At 44.8% G+C, this 13,297-nt stretch overlaps 1 protein-coding gene across 1 annotated transcript; it reads left to right on the top strand.

Annotated features, from left to right (window-relative positions):
- The first annotated feature begins 7,095 nt into the window (after positions 1 to 7,095).
- Positions 7,096 to 12,839, top strand: KLF1 (KLF transcription factor 1). Its single transcript, XM_080988005.1, has 3 exons — positions 7,096 to 7,335; positions 9,805 to 10,672; positions 11,900 to 12,839. Exons 1-3 carry the CDS (start codon positions 7,180 to 7,182, stop codon positions 12,073 to 12,075), a joined length of 1,200 nt encoding a protein of 399 aa, XP_080844131.1. The 5' UTR covers positions 7,096 to 7,179; the 3' UTR covers positions 12,076 to 12,839.
- Positions 12,840 to 13,297: the final 458 nt, after the last annotated feature.

Below are 13,297 nucleotides of genomic sequence, written 5' to 3'. Positions count from 1 at the left end.
ACCCATAAATAAGTTACAGGTAGGAAGCCATGTTGGTCTGCCGTAGTCGAAACAAAATAAAAAAAATCCTTCCAGTAGCACCTTAGAGACCAACTAAGTTTGTTATTGGTATGAGCTTTTGTGTGCATGCACACTTATTCAGATACATTGAAACAGAAGTCCCCAGACCATTATATATAGTGAGAGGGTGGGGGTATTACCTCAGAAGGGTGGTGGGAATGGGTGATTGGCTGATAGGTGTGGTAAACCTGATAACGATTGCAATTGGTCTTACAGGAAAGAGCAAGGGGCCATATCATGTATAATGAGATAAGAATCCAATGTCTCTATTCAGACCAGGTCTCTCCATGGTTTTAAGTTTGGTAATAAGTTGCAATTCAGCAACTTCTCTTTCCAGTCTATTTCTGAAATTCTTTTGTAATAAGACAGCTACTTTGAGATCTTGTATAGAACGTCCTGGGAGATTGAAGTGTTCTCCTACTGGTTTCTCTGCCTTGTGGTTCCTGCTATCAGATTTATGTCCATTTATCCTTTGGCGCAGAGTTTGGCCTGTTTGTCCAATATAGAGAGCTGAAAGGCACTGTTGGCATTTGATGGCATACACAATGTTAAATTAATTATCATAGAATCCGTGATGGGATTGGTTTGAATTTTTTCCATTCACCTTTCTTTCGTTTGAAGTTTGGATATTGCTTTTCTAGAACAGTCAGTGTTCAGGAGGAGTGGTATTGCTATATTATTTCATTTGGTTTCACATCCTCACTGAAGGCAAACAAATGCCACATTTTGCACTGTAGATAACTTTCTTAAAGCACGGGCCGGGGAGTGCATGTGCACTGGGCACACCCTTTGTGATGGAAAACGTCATCCCAGCAGAAGCTGACAGTGTGAACCGTGGTCCTATTCTGTAGTGTTTGCCAGCGTGGCTAATGGTGTGCCCTGATTTCACAATTGCCAGCAATGGGAAGGACCTAGCGCTGACCTCTTCTGCGGTTAGGGCAGGAAGGGATGGGGACAGGGAGGAGGAGGTGGTACTATTCAGCCACCAAGTTCTATAGCGAAGGTCAGGGCTGGCCCATGCAAAAGTTGAGGTAAAGCCATTTGCTTCAGGTGGCAGGCAGATCTGGCTGTAACCCTCACCATGGCATGGCTGCCAGCCCCGCTGTGGCTTCTCCCATGCCATCTATTGCCTTCCCCGCTGCCACTGCCCACAGTGGCAAAATGCTTCGTGCTGAAGGATGGGCATTTATACCTGGGTCTCTGTGATCCTAGTCCAGGGGTAAGCAACCTAAGGCCCAGGGGCCGGATGTGGCCCAATTGCCTTCTCAATCTGGCCCGCAGACTGTCTGGGAATCAGCGTGTTTTTACATGAGTAGAATGCGTCCTTTTATGTAAAGTGCATCTCTGGGTTATTTGTGGGGCCTGCCTGGTGTTTTTTACATGAGTAGAATGTGTGCTTTTGTTTAAAATGCATCTCTGGGTTATTTGTGGGGCATAGGAATTCATTCATTTAAAAAAAAAAAAAACAGTCCGCCACCCTCCCCGCAAGGTCTGAGGGACAGTGGACCGGCCCCCTGCGGAAAAAGTTTGCTGACCCCTGTAACCTAGTCTAGTACTCTAACCACTGCACCACACTGGCTCTCAAAAGCTGGCCTATTGTTCTTTGCCAGTGTGGTGTAGTGGTTAAGAGCAGTAGACTCGTATTCTGGTGAACCGGGTTTGCGTCTCCGCTCCTCCACATGCAGCTGCTGGGTGACCGTGGGCTGGTCACACTTCTCTGAAGTCTCTCAGCCCCACTCACCTCACAGAGTGTTTGTTGTGGGGGAGGAAGGGAAAGGAGAATGTTAGCCGCTTTGAGACTCCTTAGGATAGTGATAAAGCGGGATATCAAATCCAAACTCTTCTTCTTCTTGCCCTTAGGATAAAGCTGGGCGAGGCTTTGGCCCATTGATTCCTTCTATCTAGGCGTTTTACTAGCTAGTTGTTTCTATGGCAGCACAGAAGGTGTGGGAGATAACATGTAGGTTTGTTTGTTTTTAAGCACCAGTTATTACATGAAACAGACATGCCAACAACAAAAATGGAGGCATACTCTTTCTCACAAAGTCTATTCCAAGCATTTATTAGAAGTTCTTTACTACATCCATCTAACTATACCACTTGTAAGTTCTTTGTAAACATTTGTTTCATTTCAATCATACTTGCAAAGCAGCCCCTCAGACCCATCTGAGATACGTATTTCTAGGGTCCGTCCTATTCTGCTCACTGTAATTTGTTTTAAAATGGTTTTAATTAAGTTGTTGTAACCCACCCTGGGACCTTATGGTGAAGGACAGGTAAGAAATAATAAATAGTAATAGTAATAGTACCTAATGTGCAGGTAGAGAATGGAGAAACAGTGTCCATGACAAAACTTACATTATATGAGAGCCCCAGAATAATATCAGCTGAGCACAGTGACTCTCGAAAGCAAATTGGGTCCAGAAGATGCATTGAAAGGCCTGGGCTCTGAGACTCCTGGGTAATATATTGCAGCAGACTATCATTCCCCTGGAAAGACATTTGCAGGTTGCTTTAAGAGAAAACCAAGATCTTAGATTACCAGCTTGCTCTAGGCTTATATCTGGACGCCTCAGAAGGGCCTGGTAGCAAGCTGTGGTGATATTAAAACTAGCGTGGAGAGTGAGGGGGGATAAATTGCTCCTGTGAGGAGATAAGCCTTGCAGGCAGAGTTATGCTGCCCAACTTCAACATGGTGAGCTCTGAAGATTAAAAAAGACCTGAAGCCCAGCTGAAACAGGCTTGAAAGCAAAATAGGGGTTGTTCTGCTCCTAATTCTGCTGACGCTTCAAAGCAGGGATGGGAGATATTCCACAAAGGCGCTTGCTTGGAAAATATCTGAGCCCACGAGCTCCTGAAGAAGAAAAACTCTAGAGCAGGAGAGGACAATCTCTACCAGTAGCTCACAGATATTAATATAATGAGACGGGGCAGATCTGCAAAGAGAGGAGTGGGTCTCTTAAAGCCAACATGGTGGGTATTCCACGTAGTGTCTTGGGAGGTGTAGCCGGCTTGGCAGTGGCCACAATTAGTGTCCCAGCAGCACTGGGAGCAGCAGGCTTCACTGGAGCTGGAATTGTAGCTGGCTCTCTGGCTGCAAAAATGATGTCGGCAGCGGCCATCACCAATGGTGGAGGAGTAGCAGCTGGGAGCGCTGTTGCCGCGCTTCAGTCAATCGGTGCTGCTGGGCTGTCCGCTGCTACCACGGCTGCAGTGACAGCTGGTGGAGCACTGCTGGCTGCCATCTTCCCTTAAGAAGAAGACACACATACACAGAGACCTACTTGGAAAAGCAGTACTTGGAAAATTATGCTTTGCTGTCAACGACATAATTCACTTGATTTACCTTCAGTAAAATGTGATTTTAATCAATGCTATGTTATTCCTATTGGCCAAAATGTGCAAAAACAAATAAAGCTTTGAGAATATAATGAGACGGGGTTGTATATTGCCAGAAACTGAGTATAAGCAGTAGGGTTGCAATTCCCCCCCCCCCGTGTGTGTGTGTGTGTGTGTGAGAGAGAGAGAGAGAGAGAGAGAGAAGCTCTCTGCTGTTAATTGTTGATTTTCTGCCTATCAACATATTAAAAGCACACACCAGTCTTCAGCAAGGAGAAAAAGGAGGAGACATTCCTTCATAGCACTGGCATTCTCCATTATACCTCAGGCTAGCCCTTATCACTCCTCAGTTGCCAGGCTGAGTGGAAAATGGTACCATTTATCTACATGTATACAGAGTTGCTGATAAACATCTGTACCCAGCAAGCACATCTATTTTGGCCGGGCTTTTGCTCAAGTTTAGAGGGCACCACGAAACAAGTTATACACGGGTGAAGTAGCAATTCGCCAAACACCGCAAATCGAAGAGTGTTTGACTACACCACACCAGTGTGGTGTAGTGGTTAGGAGCGGTAGTCTTGTAATCTGGGGAACCGGGTTCGCGTCTCCGCTCCTCCACATGCAGCTGCTGGGTGACCTTGGGCCAGTCACACTTCTTTGAAGTCTCTCAGCCCCACTCACCTCACAGAGTGTTTGTTGTGGGGGAGGAAGGGAAAGGAGAATGTTAGCCGCTTTGAGACTCCTGAAGGGGAGTGAAAAGCGGGATATCAAATCCAAACTCTTCTTCTTCTTCTTCTTGTTATATAGTAAAGGCTGAGTGGGGTTATGAAAACGAAAGATTGACTGTACACTCAGCCTGCGAACGGGACTGGCAACCTTGGGGTTAAGAATGGAGGGCTCTAAATGCAAATATAAAGAGGGGCATGTGATGGGCACAAGGCAGACCCTGAGAGAGCTGGAAAGGGGTTAGAGAGGGAGGGATAGAAACAGAAGGACTACAATTAGGATGGTTAACTAGCTAGAGAAGGAGACTTAGAGAATGAGAAAAGCAGGGCAGAGAAAAGCCAGAGCTTACCGGTAACTCTTATTCCAGCGCAAGGCAGGAAAACAAAAAGAGACTTATTTGGGGGAAGAGGCTGGTAAATCATCCCAGGTTCCAGGCTACTCAGGTTTCCTGAATGGCTTTCAACTGAGCACTTGGGCGGGTTTGGATAGGGGGACCCAAAGTTGCCTTTTCCGCAAGTCCCTAACTAAAACGTAAAAAAAGGAAAAGAAATAAAGAAAAGGAAAAGCCTGTACAGTGGTACCTCAGGTTACATACGCTTCAGGTTACAGACTCCACTAACCCAGAAATATTACCTCGGGTTAAGAACTTTGCTTCAGGATGAGAACAGAAATTGTGCAGTGGCAGCGCAGCGGCAGCAGGAGGCCCCATTAGCTAAAGTGGTGCTTCAGGTTAAGAACAGTTTCAGGTTAAGAACAGACCTCCAGAAAAAATTAAGTTCTTAATTTTACAGGTACCACTGTATCATTGATGGGGCAATGCTATTGGGTGACAGAGAGAAGGTGGAATTGCTCAGCACCTGCTTTCTCCCAAAAGGAAGACTGTGCCCAATCTGATGATGATAGAATAAACCAATTGCCTTCTCAATCCGGCCCGCAGACGGTCCGGGAATCAGCGTGTTTTTACACAAGTAGAATGTGTCCTTTTATTTAAAATGCATCTCTTGGTTATTTGTGGGGCCTGCCTGGTGTTTTTAACATGAGTAGAATGTGTGCTTTTATTTAAAATGCATCTCTGGGTTATTTGTGGGGCATAGGAATTCGTTCATCCCCCCCCAAAAAAATATATAGTCCGGCTCACCACATGATCTGAGGGATGGTGGACCGGCCCATGGCTGGAAAAGGTTGCTGACCCTGTTCTAGAAGCTACACTACAAGCAGAAAAAACCTCTTCTTATGCTTTAATATTAATATCTTTTTCATCTTGAAACATTGCACAGGTAGAGTTTGGTTTTCTGCTCAAAATGGTGCCAAGCCTCTCCCAGCCCTTCAGCTGTTGCTAGGCTACAGTTTTATTCATCCTTTACCAATTGCTGGAATTGATGTGAGTCCAACAATATATGAAGGACCACAAGTTTCCCACCTCTGACTTATGCAAACAATGCATAAATATGTGACACAGTCCACACACAAAACATCTTCTATGCAGTTTCAGCTGCAAAAATTGGCAGGATGAAGAGAGGAGAGGTAGGGCAAATAATGGAAGACCGTGTGGAGTCATTATCAAATCTGTACATTTAAGAAAGGGTCCCAAAAGGTTAAGCCAAGGTCCCTACTACATTTTGAACTCAGCAGTGTTCTTATGAAGGTGAAATCAACAACATATCTTGTTGTGATACCAAGAAATGCATTGTGGAATAAGCTTTTAATAAATTAGAGTCTATGTAGAAAGAATAATTCTCAGTTACAGGCCTATATGCATGGTGGTAAGGGGCTCTGCGGAGAGTTAAAAGTAATAAATAAATATGGGGGATCCCTCCAGGCATTGCTGAATAACAACTTTCATTAGCCCCAGCAAGTGTGGCCAATAGCCCGGGAGGCTGGGAGCTGCAGTTCAGCTGGAGGGCCAAAGGTTCCTCACATCTGCAGTAAAATGAAATACAAAAAGTATAGAGATTAACAATTCAATTAGATCTAGGGCCTATTCAAAATAAGCAAGGAGATCCAGGAAACCGGCAATACAACCACAGTGGCAAAGAAACCATTGTTTCTATTCAGAACCAAATGAACGGAGTTGAACATTTTGATAACCAGCAGTTTAGCAGTTTAACCCTATAGTCACACCTTTAAATTCCTTTGGCCAAGTATGCTCACCTTATTTTGGAATACAAACTGAGAATTCCATAATACTTCCCTCATGAGCCTTAGCAAGTTCCTAGTCTAAGAATAAATTTATTTTTTTCTCAAAAAGGATGCTTTAGTATTTAGAACAGGGAATCCTGGATTCTTACTTTTTCTTTAAGTTATGTGCCTTTATTAAAGCAGGTTACATGCCTCAGGATGTTTCCCTCATTCTTTTCACCTGTGCATTATAAGATTGCTCACTTTTCTATGAGTAAGCCCCATGAAAGTCAATGGGACTTACTTCTGAGTAAACAGGCATAAGGTTGTATTGTAAAGCAAGTTTACTCAGTAGTCTGTGAGTTTGGAACTGCAGCTTTCAGTGGGGGCAGAATACAAACTGTTAAGACTTTAAAGTGCCTCAGCTTTCTTAATTGTTTCAGATGCCTCGGGGTTAACCCAAACATAAATTTGTGATTAGTTTGCAGTGGGGTCTACCATCTAACTGAGCTAGATCATTTGGATTTAAAACCACCTGGCCACACATGGGACAGATACAAAATTAAATCCAACTTTTCTAGTAGCTTTGAAGGTTGTTAGGCTGCAACCCTATACATACTTACTTTGAAGTAAACCCAATTAAAATGATTACATGTACTTCTGTGTAAACATGAGCGTGACTTTCACCAAGCAGATATTTAAAGAAAATCGCCAATAACCGTGCAGCAAAATAGCTGAACATCATTAACCCAGCTCCGCCTCCTTCCTTAGGCAGCCCCACCCACCTTGCTCCTGATTGGTGCTGATAGTCCCATTTAATCTTCTCCGCTCCCTCCAAACTGGCAAATGAGAGAAAGAGTTAAGAAGGGGAAAGGGTTATTAGAATACAAAGTTTTTATTTTTGGAAAAAGATTAGAAGCTGTAGGGTTTAGGTGAATGAGAAGAAAGGTGCGCTCCTGGACCAAACCTCTGAATTTTTGCGTTCTTGTCTTCAAGTTGGTTTGTTACTTGCAGGTCATGGCATTTGTGGATACTGTAATATCCTCAGCTGGGTTCAACCACTTGCAGGATGTACAATCTGAACTTATCCAGGTGAGGAGCAAGGGGTTTATGGTGTCCTGTTGGCTTGTGTCCTTTGCCGAGGGTTGGGAATTAAAACGGGGGGGGGGGGTGTTAACCGGTCTCTGGCTTGGCCCTAGGATGTTTCTTAGCATTGTAAAATATCAGCCCTTAATTGATGTGTTGCATTTTGCTTCTTTCCAAACACTTCTGAATTCTGCCTAACTTGTTAGAAGATGGCAAAAGGAAGAGCTTTTTTGTTTTTTAAAAAAGTGTGTGTAAAACTTGGTTTTCATGCTTCCAGCAAGGCACTCTTTCTGAAACGGCCATATATGTTTTCTTGTAATATGCATATGCTAGGCTTCTAGGATAGCTTTTAAAGTTGCACATGCCTACCTGCTAAATATGTTGTTTATAACCACAGTCATAGAATTCTGGATCTAGAAGGCACATTGGAAACAATACACTCCAATTGGTTGCTCAGTCAAGGGAAAATTACAGCATCCCTGTCAGGTTCCAATCCTGCCTCTGCTTATATACCTCCAGTGAAGGAGAGTCCAACCATCTCCTGAGGCAGTCTGTTCCGCTTTTCTTACTGTTGGGAAGTTTCTGCCTACCTGCAATTTTCACCTATTGGTTCTAGACACAGGTCTGCTTTGTCTTCTTTGGGACAGCCCTTCAGATATTTTAAGAAATACATGATAGCAGTCTTCATGTTCTCTTCTCTGGGCACAACATGCCTGTTACCCTTGTATGTCTCCCCCTTTTTTCTTCCTGTCTAAGTTCCTAATCTAAGTTTGGAATGTGAGCTCCTCCAGGCAGGGATCTGCATTTTATAATATTTTTTGGCACAATTAGGGTAGAATTGAATTTCCATGTGTTTCTAACAACATGCTCACTCTGCCAATGTATTTGCCCTTTCACTGTAGAATCAGCAGTATAAATGCCTTCTCGTGTGAAGAAAGCAGTGTCCTCCAGGAGACTGGTGATATATGTGGGGCTTCCTTTAAGTTTTAAATTTTGTTTAAATTTTGAAATGGGCAAGATAGCATACCGTCTTTTCTGCACAGTTTTATTATGTTTTCTCTTTTGCCCCTCCCTTTGCCTAAATTTTCTTCAAAAATGTGTACCTAATCAATGCTCCGAAATTATGACTGGGGAGAAACGTGTAATCTATAATGGTTGCTTGTTTTATAAATCACTGTACGCCTGTTTCTTGACTTTAACTGTGGTGGGACCTGGATTTTTAGAGAAACTTGTGAACACTGCCATTGTGCCAGGTAAACTGACAAACTAGTAGGCATGGGGTATCCCTGGTTCAGATCTCTGACTGAGCCATGAACTTGCTGGGTGTGGCGAAGCAAGCTGCAGTTTTGTTTTGGTCTCCACCCCTTCTGCAATCCAAGAATAAGACTACTAACCTACCTTCCACAAGTATGGATGGTGATTCATTTTGGATCCTTCACAGAGGATCACATGATTGCAAGAGGCCTTGCGCCCCAGAGGTGTTCATGGGCAGATGGAGGAGGGAGGCTTGTGCTTAGAGGAGAGAGCTCTTATAACAGGCACAGGCAAACTCCAGCCCTCCAGATGTTTTGGAACTACAATTCCTATGATCCCTAGCTAACAGGACCAGTGGTCAGGGATGGTGGGAATTGTAGTCTCAAAACATCTGGAAGGCTGGAGTTTGCCTATGCCTGTCTTATAACCAAGATTCCTGTGTGCTTGGCATTGCAAGGACATCTCTCAGTTCTGCTTCCTGATCCTGATCTAAATTTCTTGTACATCATTACATGACAAGGATAACTGTGACTTTAAAGATGAATGGGAACCCTTTACAAAGTACTTAAAGAAACAACAAAATGAACTGGTCTCCTTGGCAGGTTTTGAATAAACATACACAAACTTTTTATTGATAATATTTAGGTAGATAAATTAAGGATCTGTACAATTCTGTAACATGCAGAGAATAACAAATGCTGAAAAATCAGAGAGGAGCTGAGGGAAGTCTGGGAGGGGGAGAGTTTTCTGGGGAGGGGATAGGGAAAATGAGGATGATGTATTTTTGAAAAACTGCTAATTTGAAATTCCTAATAAAAAATAAATTTCTTGTACATCCAGTCATACAACAGCAGTACAGTGCTGTGGGATGTGATCATGATAGGTGGGTTTGAGAGCATTAGAAGACAGGAGCTACAATGGTTTTTCCCCGGGACTCAAAATATTCTGATGAACATTTTTGTTGCCTATCTTTGAGCTCCCTGTAGAGATAGCTAGGGCCCTGCCTATCCCTGATGCAGAATTGTAGCTTGTGCAGGAGGCCTGATAAGAAGCCCATTATCTTTGCCCTAATGGCAGGCACTGGAGCGCATTAGAAGCTTTTGTAAGTTGCTTCCGAGTTTAAAGCAAAGAAACTGAAGGAAACCGTTGCAAGCTTTATTCAGCAGGAGCAAGTTGTGGCACCAGGGCCTAACCTTTTTGTACTGTTTGTTTACGTTACAGTGGTGGAAACAGGAGGATTCCTTAGGCCATTCATCTCGGGGGCTCTTAGATGTGCCCCAGCCTGAGGGGGTTCAGCAGATGAAGCAAGAATATGAAGCCTACTGGGATGTTGACTTCCTCATGAGAAACTTCTCTGCCTCGGAGCCAGCCACTGCTAGCGCTACTTGGGTTGGCCAAGAGGAACAACCTGCAGTGTCCACTGCCTGCCTGCCAGTAACCACTGAGGAGGGAATGAGAGGCAGGCTACCCAAAACCAACAGAGGGGTGCCTGATGCTCCTTGGGCACCAGGGTTTGACACCAAACTCCAACCAGGAGATAGCTCTGTGAACTATGTTCCTCCTGCCCATCATGGATATGCCCAGAATGTGATGGATCCAAATAAGAGCCTAGCATTGTCCAGTGATCATCTGCAGCACTTCTTTGCCCAGGCAGATTTTGGGGCTTTTGCTCCCACAGTACAGCACCACGGAGAGCCAAAACAGAGAGTTCATGGCCAGTACTACCAGCTGACCTATGTACACCCAGGTCCCTCTTTGCAGAGCAAACATGGGTCTCGCAGTCAGCTTCCACCGGCGCAATCCCAGCTGCCGCACTGCAGTCTGCTGAGCAGCAGTTTCCCTACCTACCCTGGCCACTACCAAGCCACATTCCAGCTTTACCAGACAGATGCAGCTGTGTCTACTACATCTTCCCTTTACAGTACCCTGACGCCTCCCCTGCCTGCCAAGGAAGCCGCAGACAAGCCTAAGAAAGGACACAAGTCTTCATCCCGTAAGCAGCCTGCCAGCCACATCTGCAATTATCCCAACTGTGGGAAAACTTACACCAAGAGCTCCCACCTCAAGGCCCATCTTCGCACTCACACAGGTAAAAAAAAAAAGCTGCTCGAATAATAATAATAATAATTTTGTATTTATATCCTGCCCTCCCCAGGCGAAACTGGGCTCAGAGCAGCTAACAACAGTAAAAGTAACACAATTTACATAAAATCACAATCAATTAATTGAAATACATTCTAAAATCAATTCATTCTAAAATCAGTTCAGTTAATGGCAACCATTGGGCTAGAGTTCTGAGGATTAGCAAAGGAGGGGGTCAGACTGTGCCTTGGCCAAAGGCCTGGTGGAACAGCTCTGTCTTGCAGGCCCTGTGGAAGATGTCCAGTCCCACAGGGCCCTAAGTCTCTTGTGACAGAGCGTTCCACCATATCGGAGCCACAGCTGAAAAAGCCCTGGCTCTGGTTGAGGGCGGTCCCTGGGTTGGGAGTGGATTCCTTAGTAATGCTGTCCTCAGTAGTATCATCCTGCAAGTTGAACACTACTTAATCATACTCCAGCTTTCCACTGGAAATTCCCATCACAGGTACTCTGCTTTCCATTCTGGTTTTCCCCTCTCCCAGCATCTAACTATGGGGTGTTTCACTACAGTGACCCAGACCCATGCCAAGGCTGGAGGGGGGAACTGCTGTTGATTGAGTTGTTCTTCAATAGTGGGTGTGAGTCTACTCAGTTGCCTTTTTTAGATGAAATCATACCCCACCTCCTCCAAAATGAGCAGGTTTGTAGTCTGGGAGTGATCCTGGATCCATCTTTGTCATGAAAGGCCCGGATGATCTCAGTGGCTAGGAGAACCTTTTTATTACTGTTGGCTAGTAAGATAGCTATGGCTGTTTCTGGACTGGGATGGCTTCGCTACTGCCACCCATGTGCTGATAACCTCCAGGCTGGATTACTGCAATGTACTCAATAAGTGGGACCTTCCTTGAGAAGCCACAGATTACCTCCCATTAAATATTAGATGGGCTCTGTCTCTGTTCCGTTTTGGGCACCTGGTGAAGCCCAGTCTCTCTCAACAAGCATTTTATGTAGTTATTTTCCCTTGTCTGCATCTGTATTGGAACACATGGGGGTATATAGATTTTTTTACTTGTTATATCATTTGTATGCTTGTTGCTCTTGGGACTCTTGGGAGGAAGGGTGGGATAGAAACGTAGCAAGAAGTAAACATAGAAATAGGTTAAGTAAATGTGAGTATAATCCTCTTTTGGCTCAGAAGAAGCACAAGGTTGCAGTGATTGTTGCTGGTCTTTTGCAGGTGAGAAGCCATACCCATGCCTGTATGAAGGGTGTGCTTGGAAATTTGCCCGCTCCGATGAGCTGACTCGCCATTATCGTAAGCACACTGGCCAACGCCCATTCAAGTGTCAGGTCTGCCTGCGCACTTTCTCCCGTTCGGATCACCTCTCCCTCCATGTGAAGAAACACGTGTAACTGATGCCCAAACCCTGGACTGCAGTGGACATTCTGGGCCAACAGGAGGTCTTTAAGAAGAGGGTGGTAGGGGTGGGTCATTGGGTAACTGCAGGTGTAAGCCTTTCTCTCCTTGTAGCCCCTTGTCCTTCACAAGTGCTGTGTTCTGCATCTGTGGTAGGGAACTAACCTGGCAGGGGTCCTAATCTGGCGAGCCAGACCACTTCCCCCCAAACTATGGCCATCTCAATGGAATGGCAATTAAAGACATGGCTGGGATTGACTGCACTAGGGAGTTCTGGAGCAGCTGCTCCAGACTCTAACTGGATCAAGTCTGCCACTGTTCTATATATGTACTAATTTCTATGAAATAAAGCCAAGCCATTGCAGAACGATTGTGGTAACAACTCATCTATCTCAAAGGTGAGGAATCTGTGGCCCTTCAGACGTTGTTTGGCTAAAGTTCCCATCATACCATTGCTTGTTCCGGTTTATGGGAACATGGCTTGTTTATGGGGACATTGCTTGTTCCTTGCTCATGGGGAATAGAATCTTCTCCCTGTATTTTGCTTTTCTGACCCAGTTGTCATCCATGCAGACCACTGTCTTCAGCCCCCCCAAAATGTTCCTGTAGCTACGGGTTGCTTACATATGTTGAGTTGGCATTCAAGGGATGTGGGCATCCCGAGACAACTGCGTCCTGCGGGTTCTCTAACTGTATAAAGGGAAGGTGGAGTAATAGTACCATCCAGGGCTTTCTTTATTAAAATGAATTGGCTGAAAAAGTGCTGTCTCATGTATTTCATTTGTGCTGAAAACTGAAAGTGTTCATTCTACAGTTTGCTGGATCAGATACTGGGCAATAGAGTTCAGGGTTTTACCCTCTAGAAGACAAATAATTTCTGGTGTCCTCTCACCTTTTTAGCAGCCAAAATGGTAAGGCCCCACCTTGGCCCCACCAGAAGGATCACACATTGGTAGCTTTTATCACTGCATAGATTTAAATAGGCAGTGCTTTTGGGGGGGGGGATGCAGAATCTTAAGTTTGGCCTCATTTAGGGCAGTCTTTTGGCCTCATTTAGGGCAGTCTTGCCTTATAAGAAATGGTTTTAAATAGAGGGTGAATTGAATGGGTGGGTGGGTGGGGTTGGATAAGAGGTGGAAAGAAGAGCTAATTTGTTCATGGCTAGGGGGCGCAATCTGGATGGTTCTGCGAGGGGTGCAAGATCACCTAGCTATAGCT

Source organism: Podarcis pityusensis (assembly GCF_964106645.2).
Source record: "Podarcis pityusensis genome assembly, chromosome: 17".
Lineage (NCBI taxonomy): Eukaryota > Metazoa > Chordata > Lepidosauria > Squamata > Lacertidae > Podarcis > Podarcis pityusensis.
Note: the sequence above shows the minus strand (reverse complement) of the source record. Positions and strands in the feature narration are given on the sequence as shown.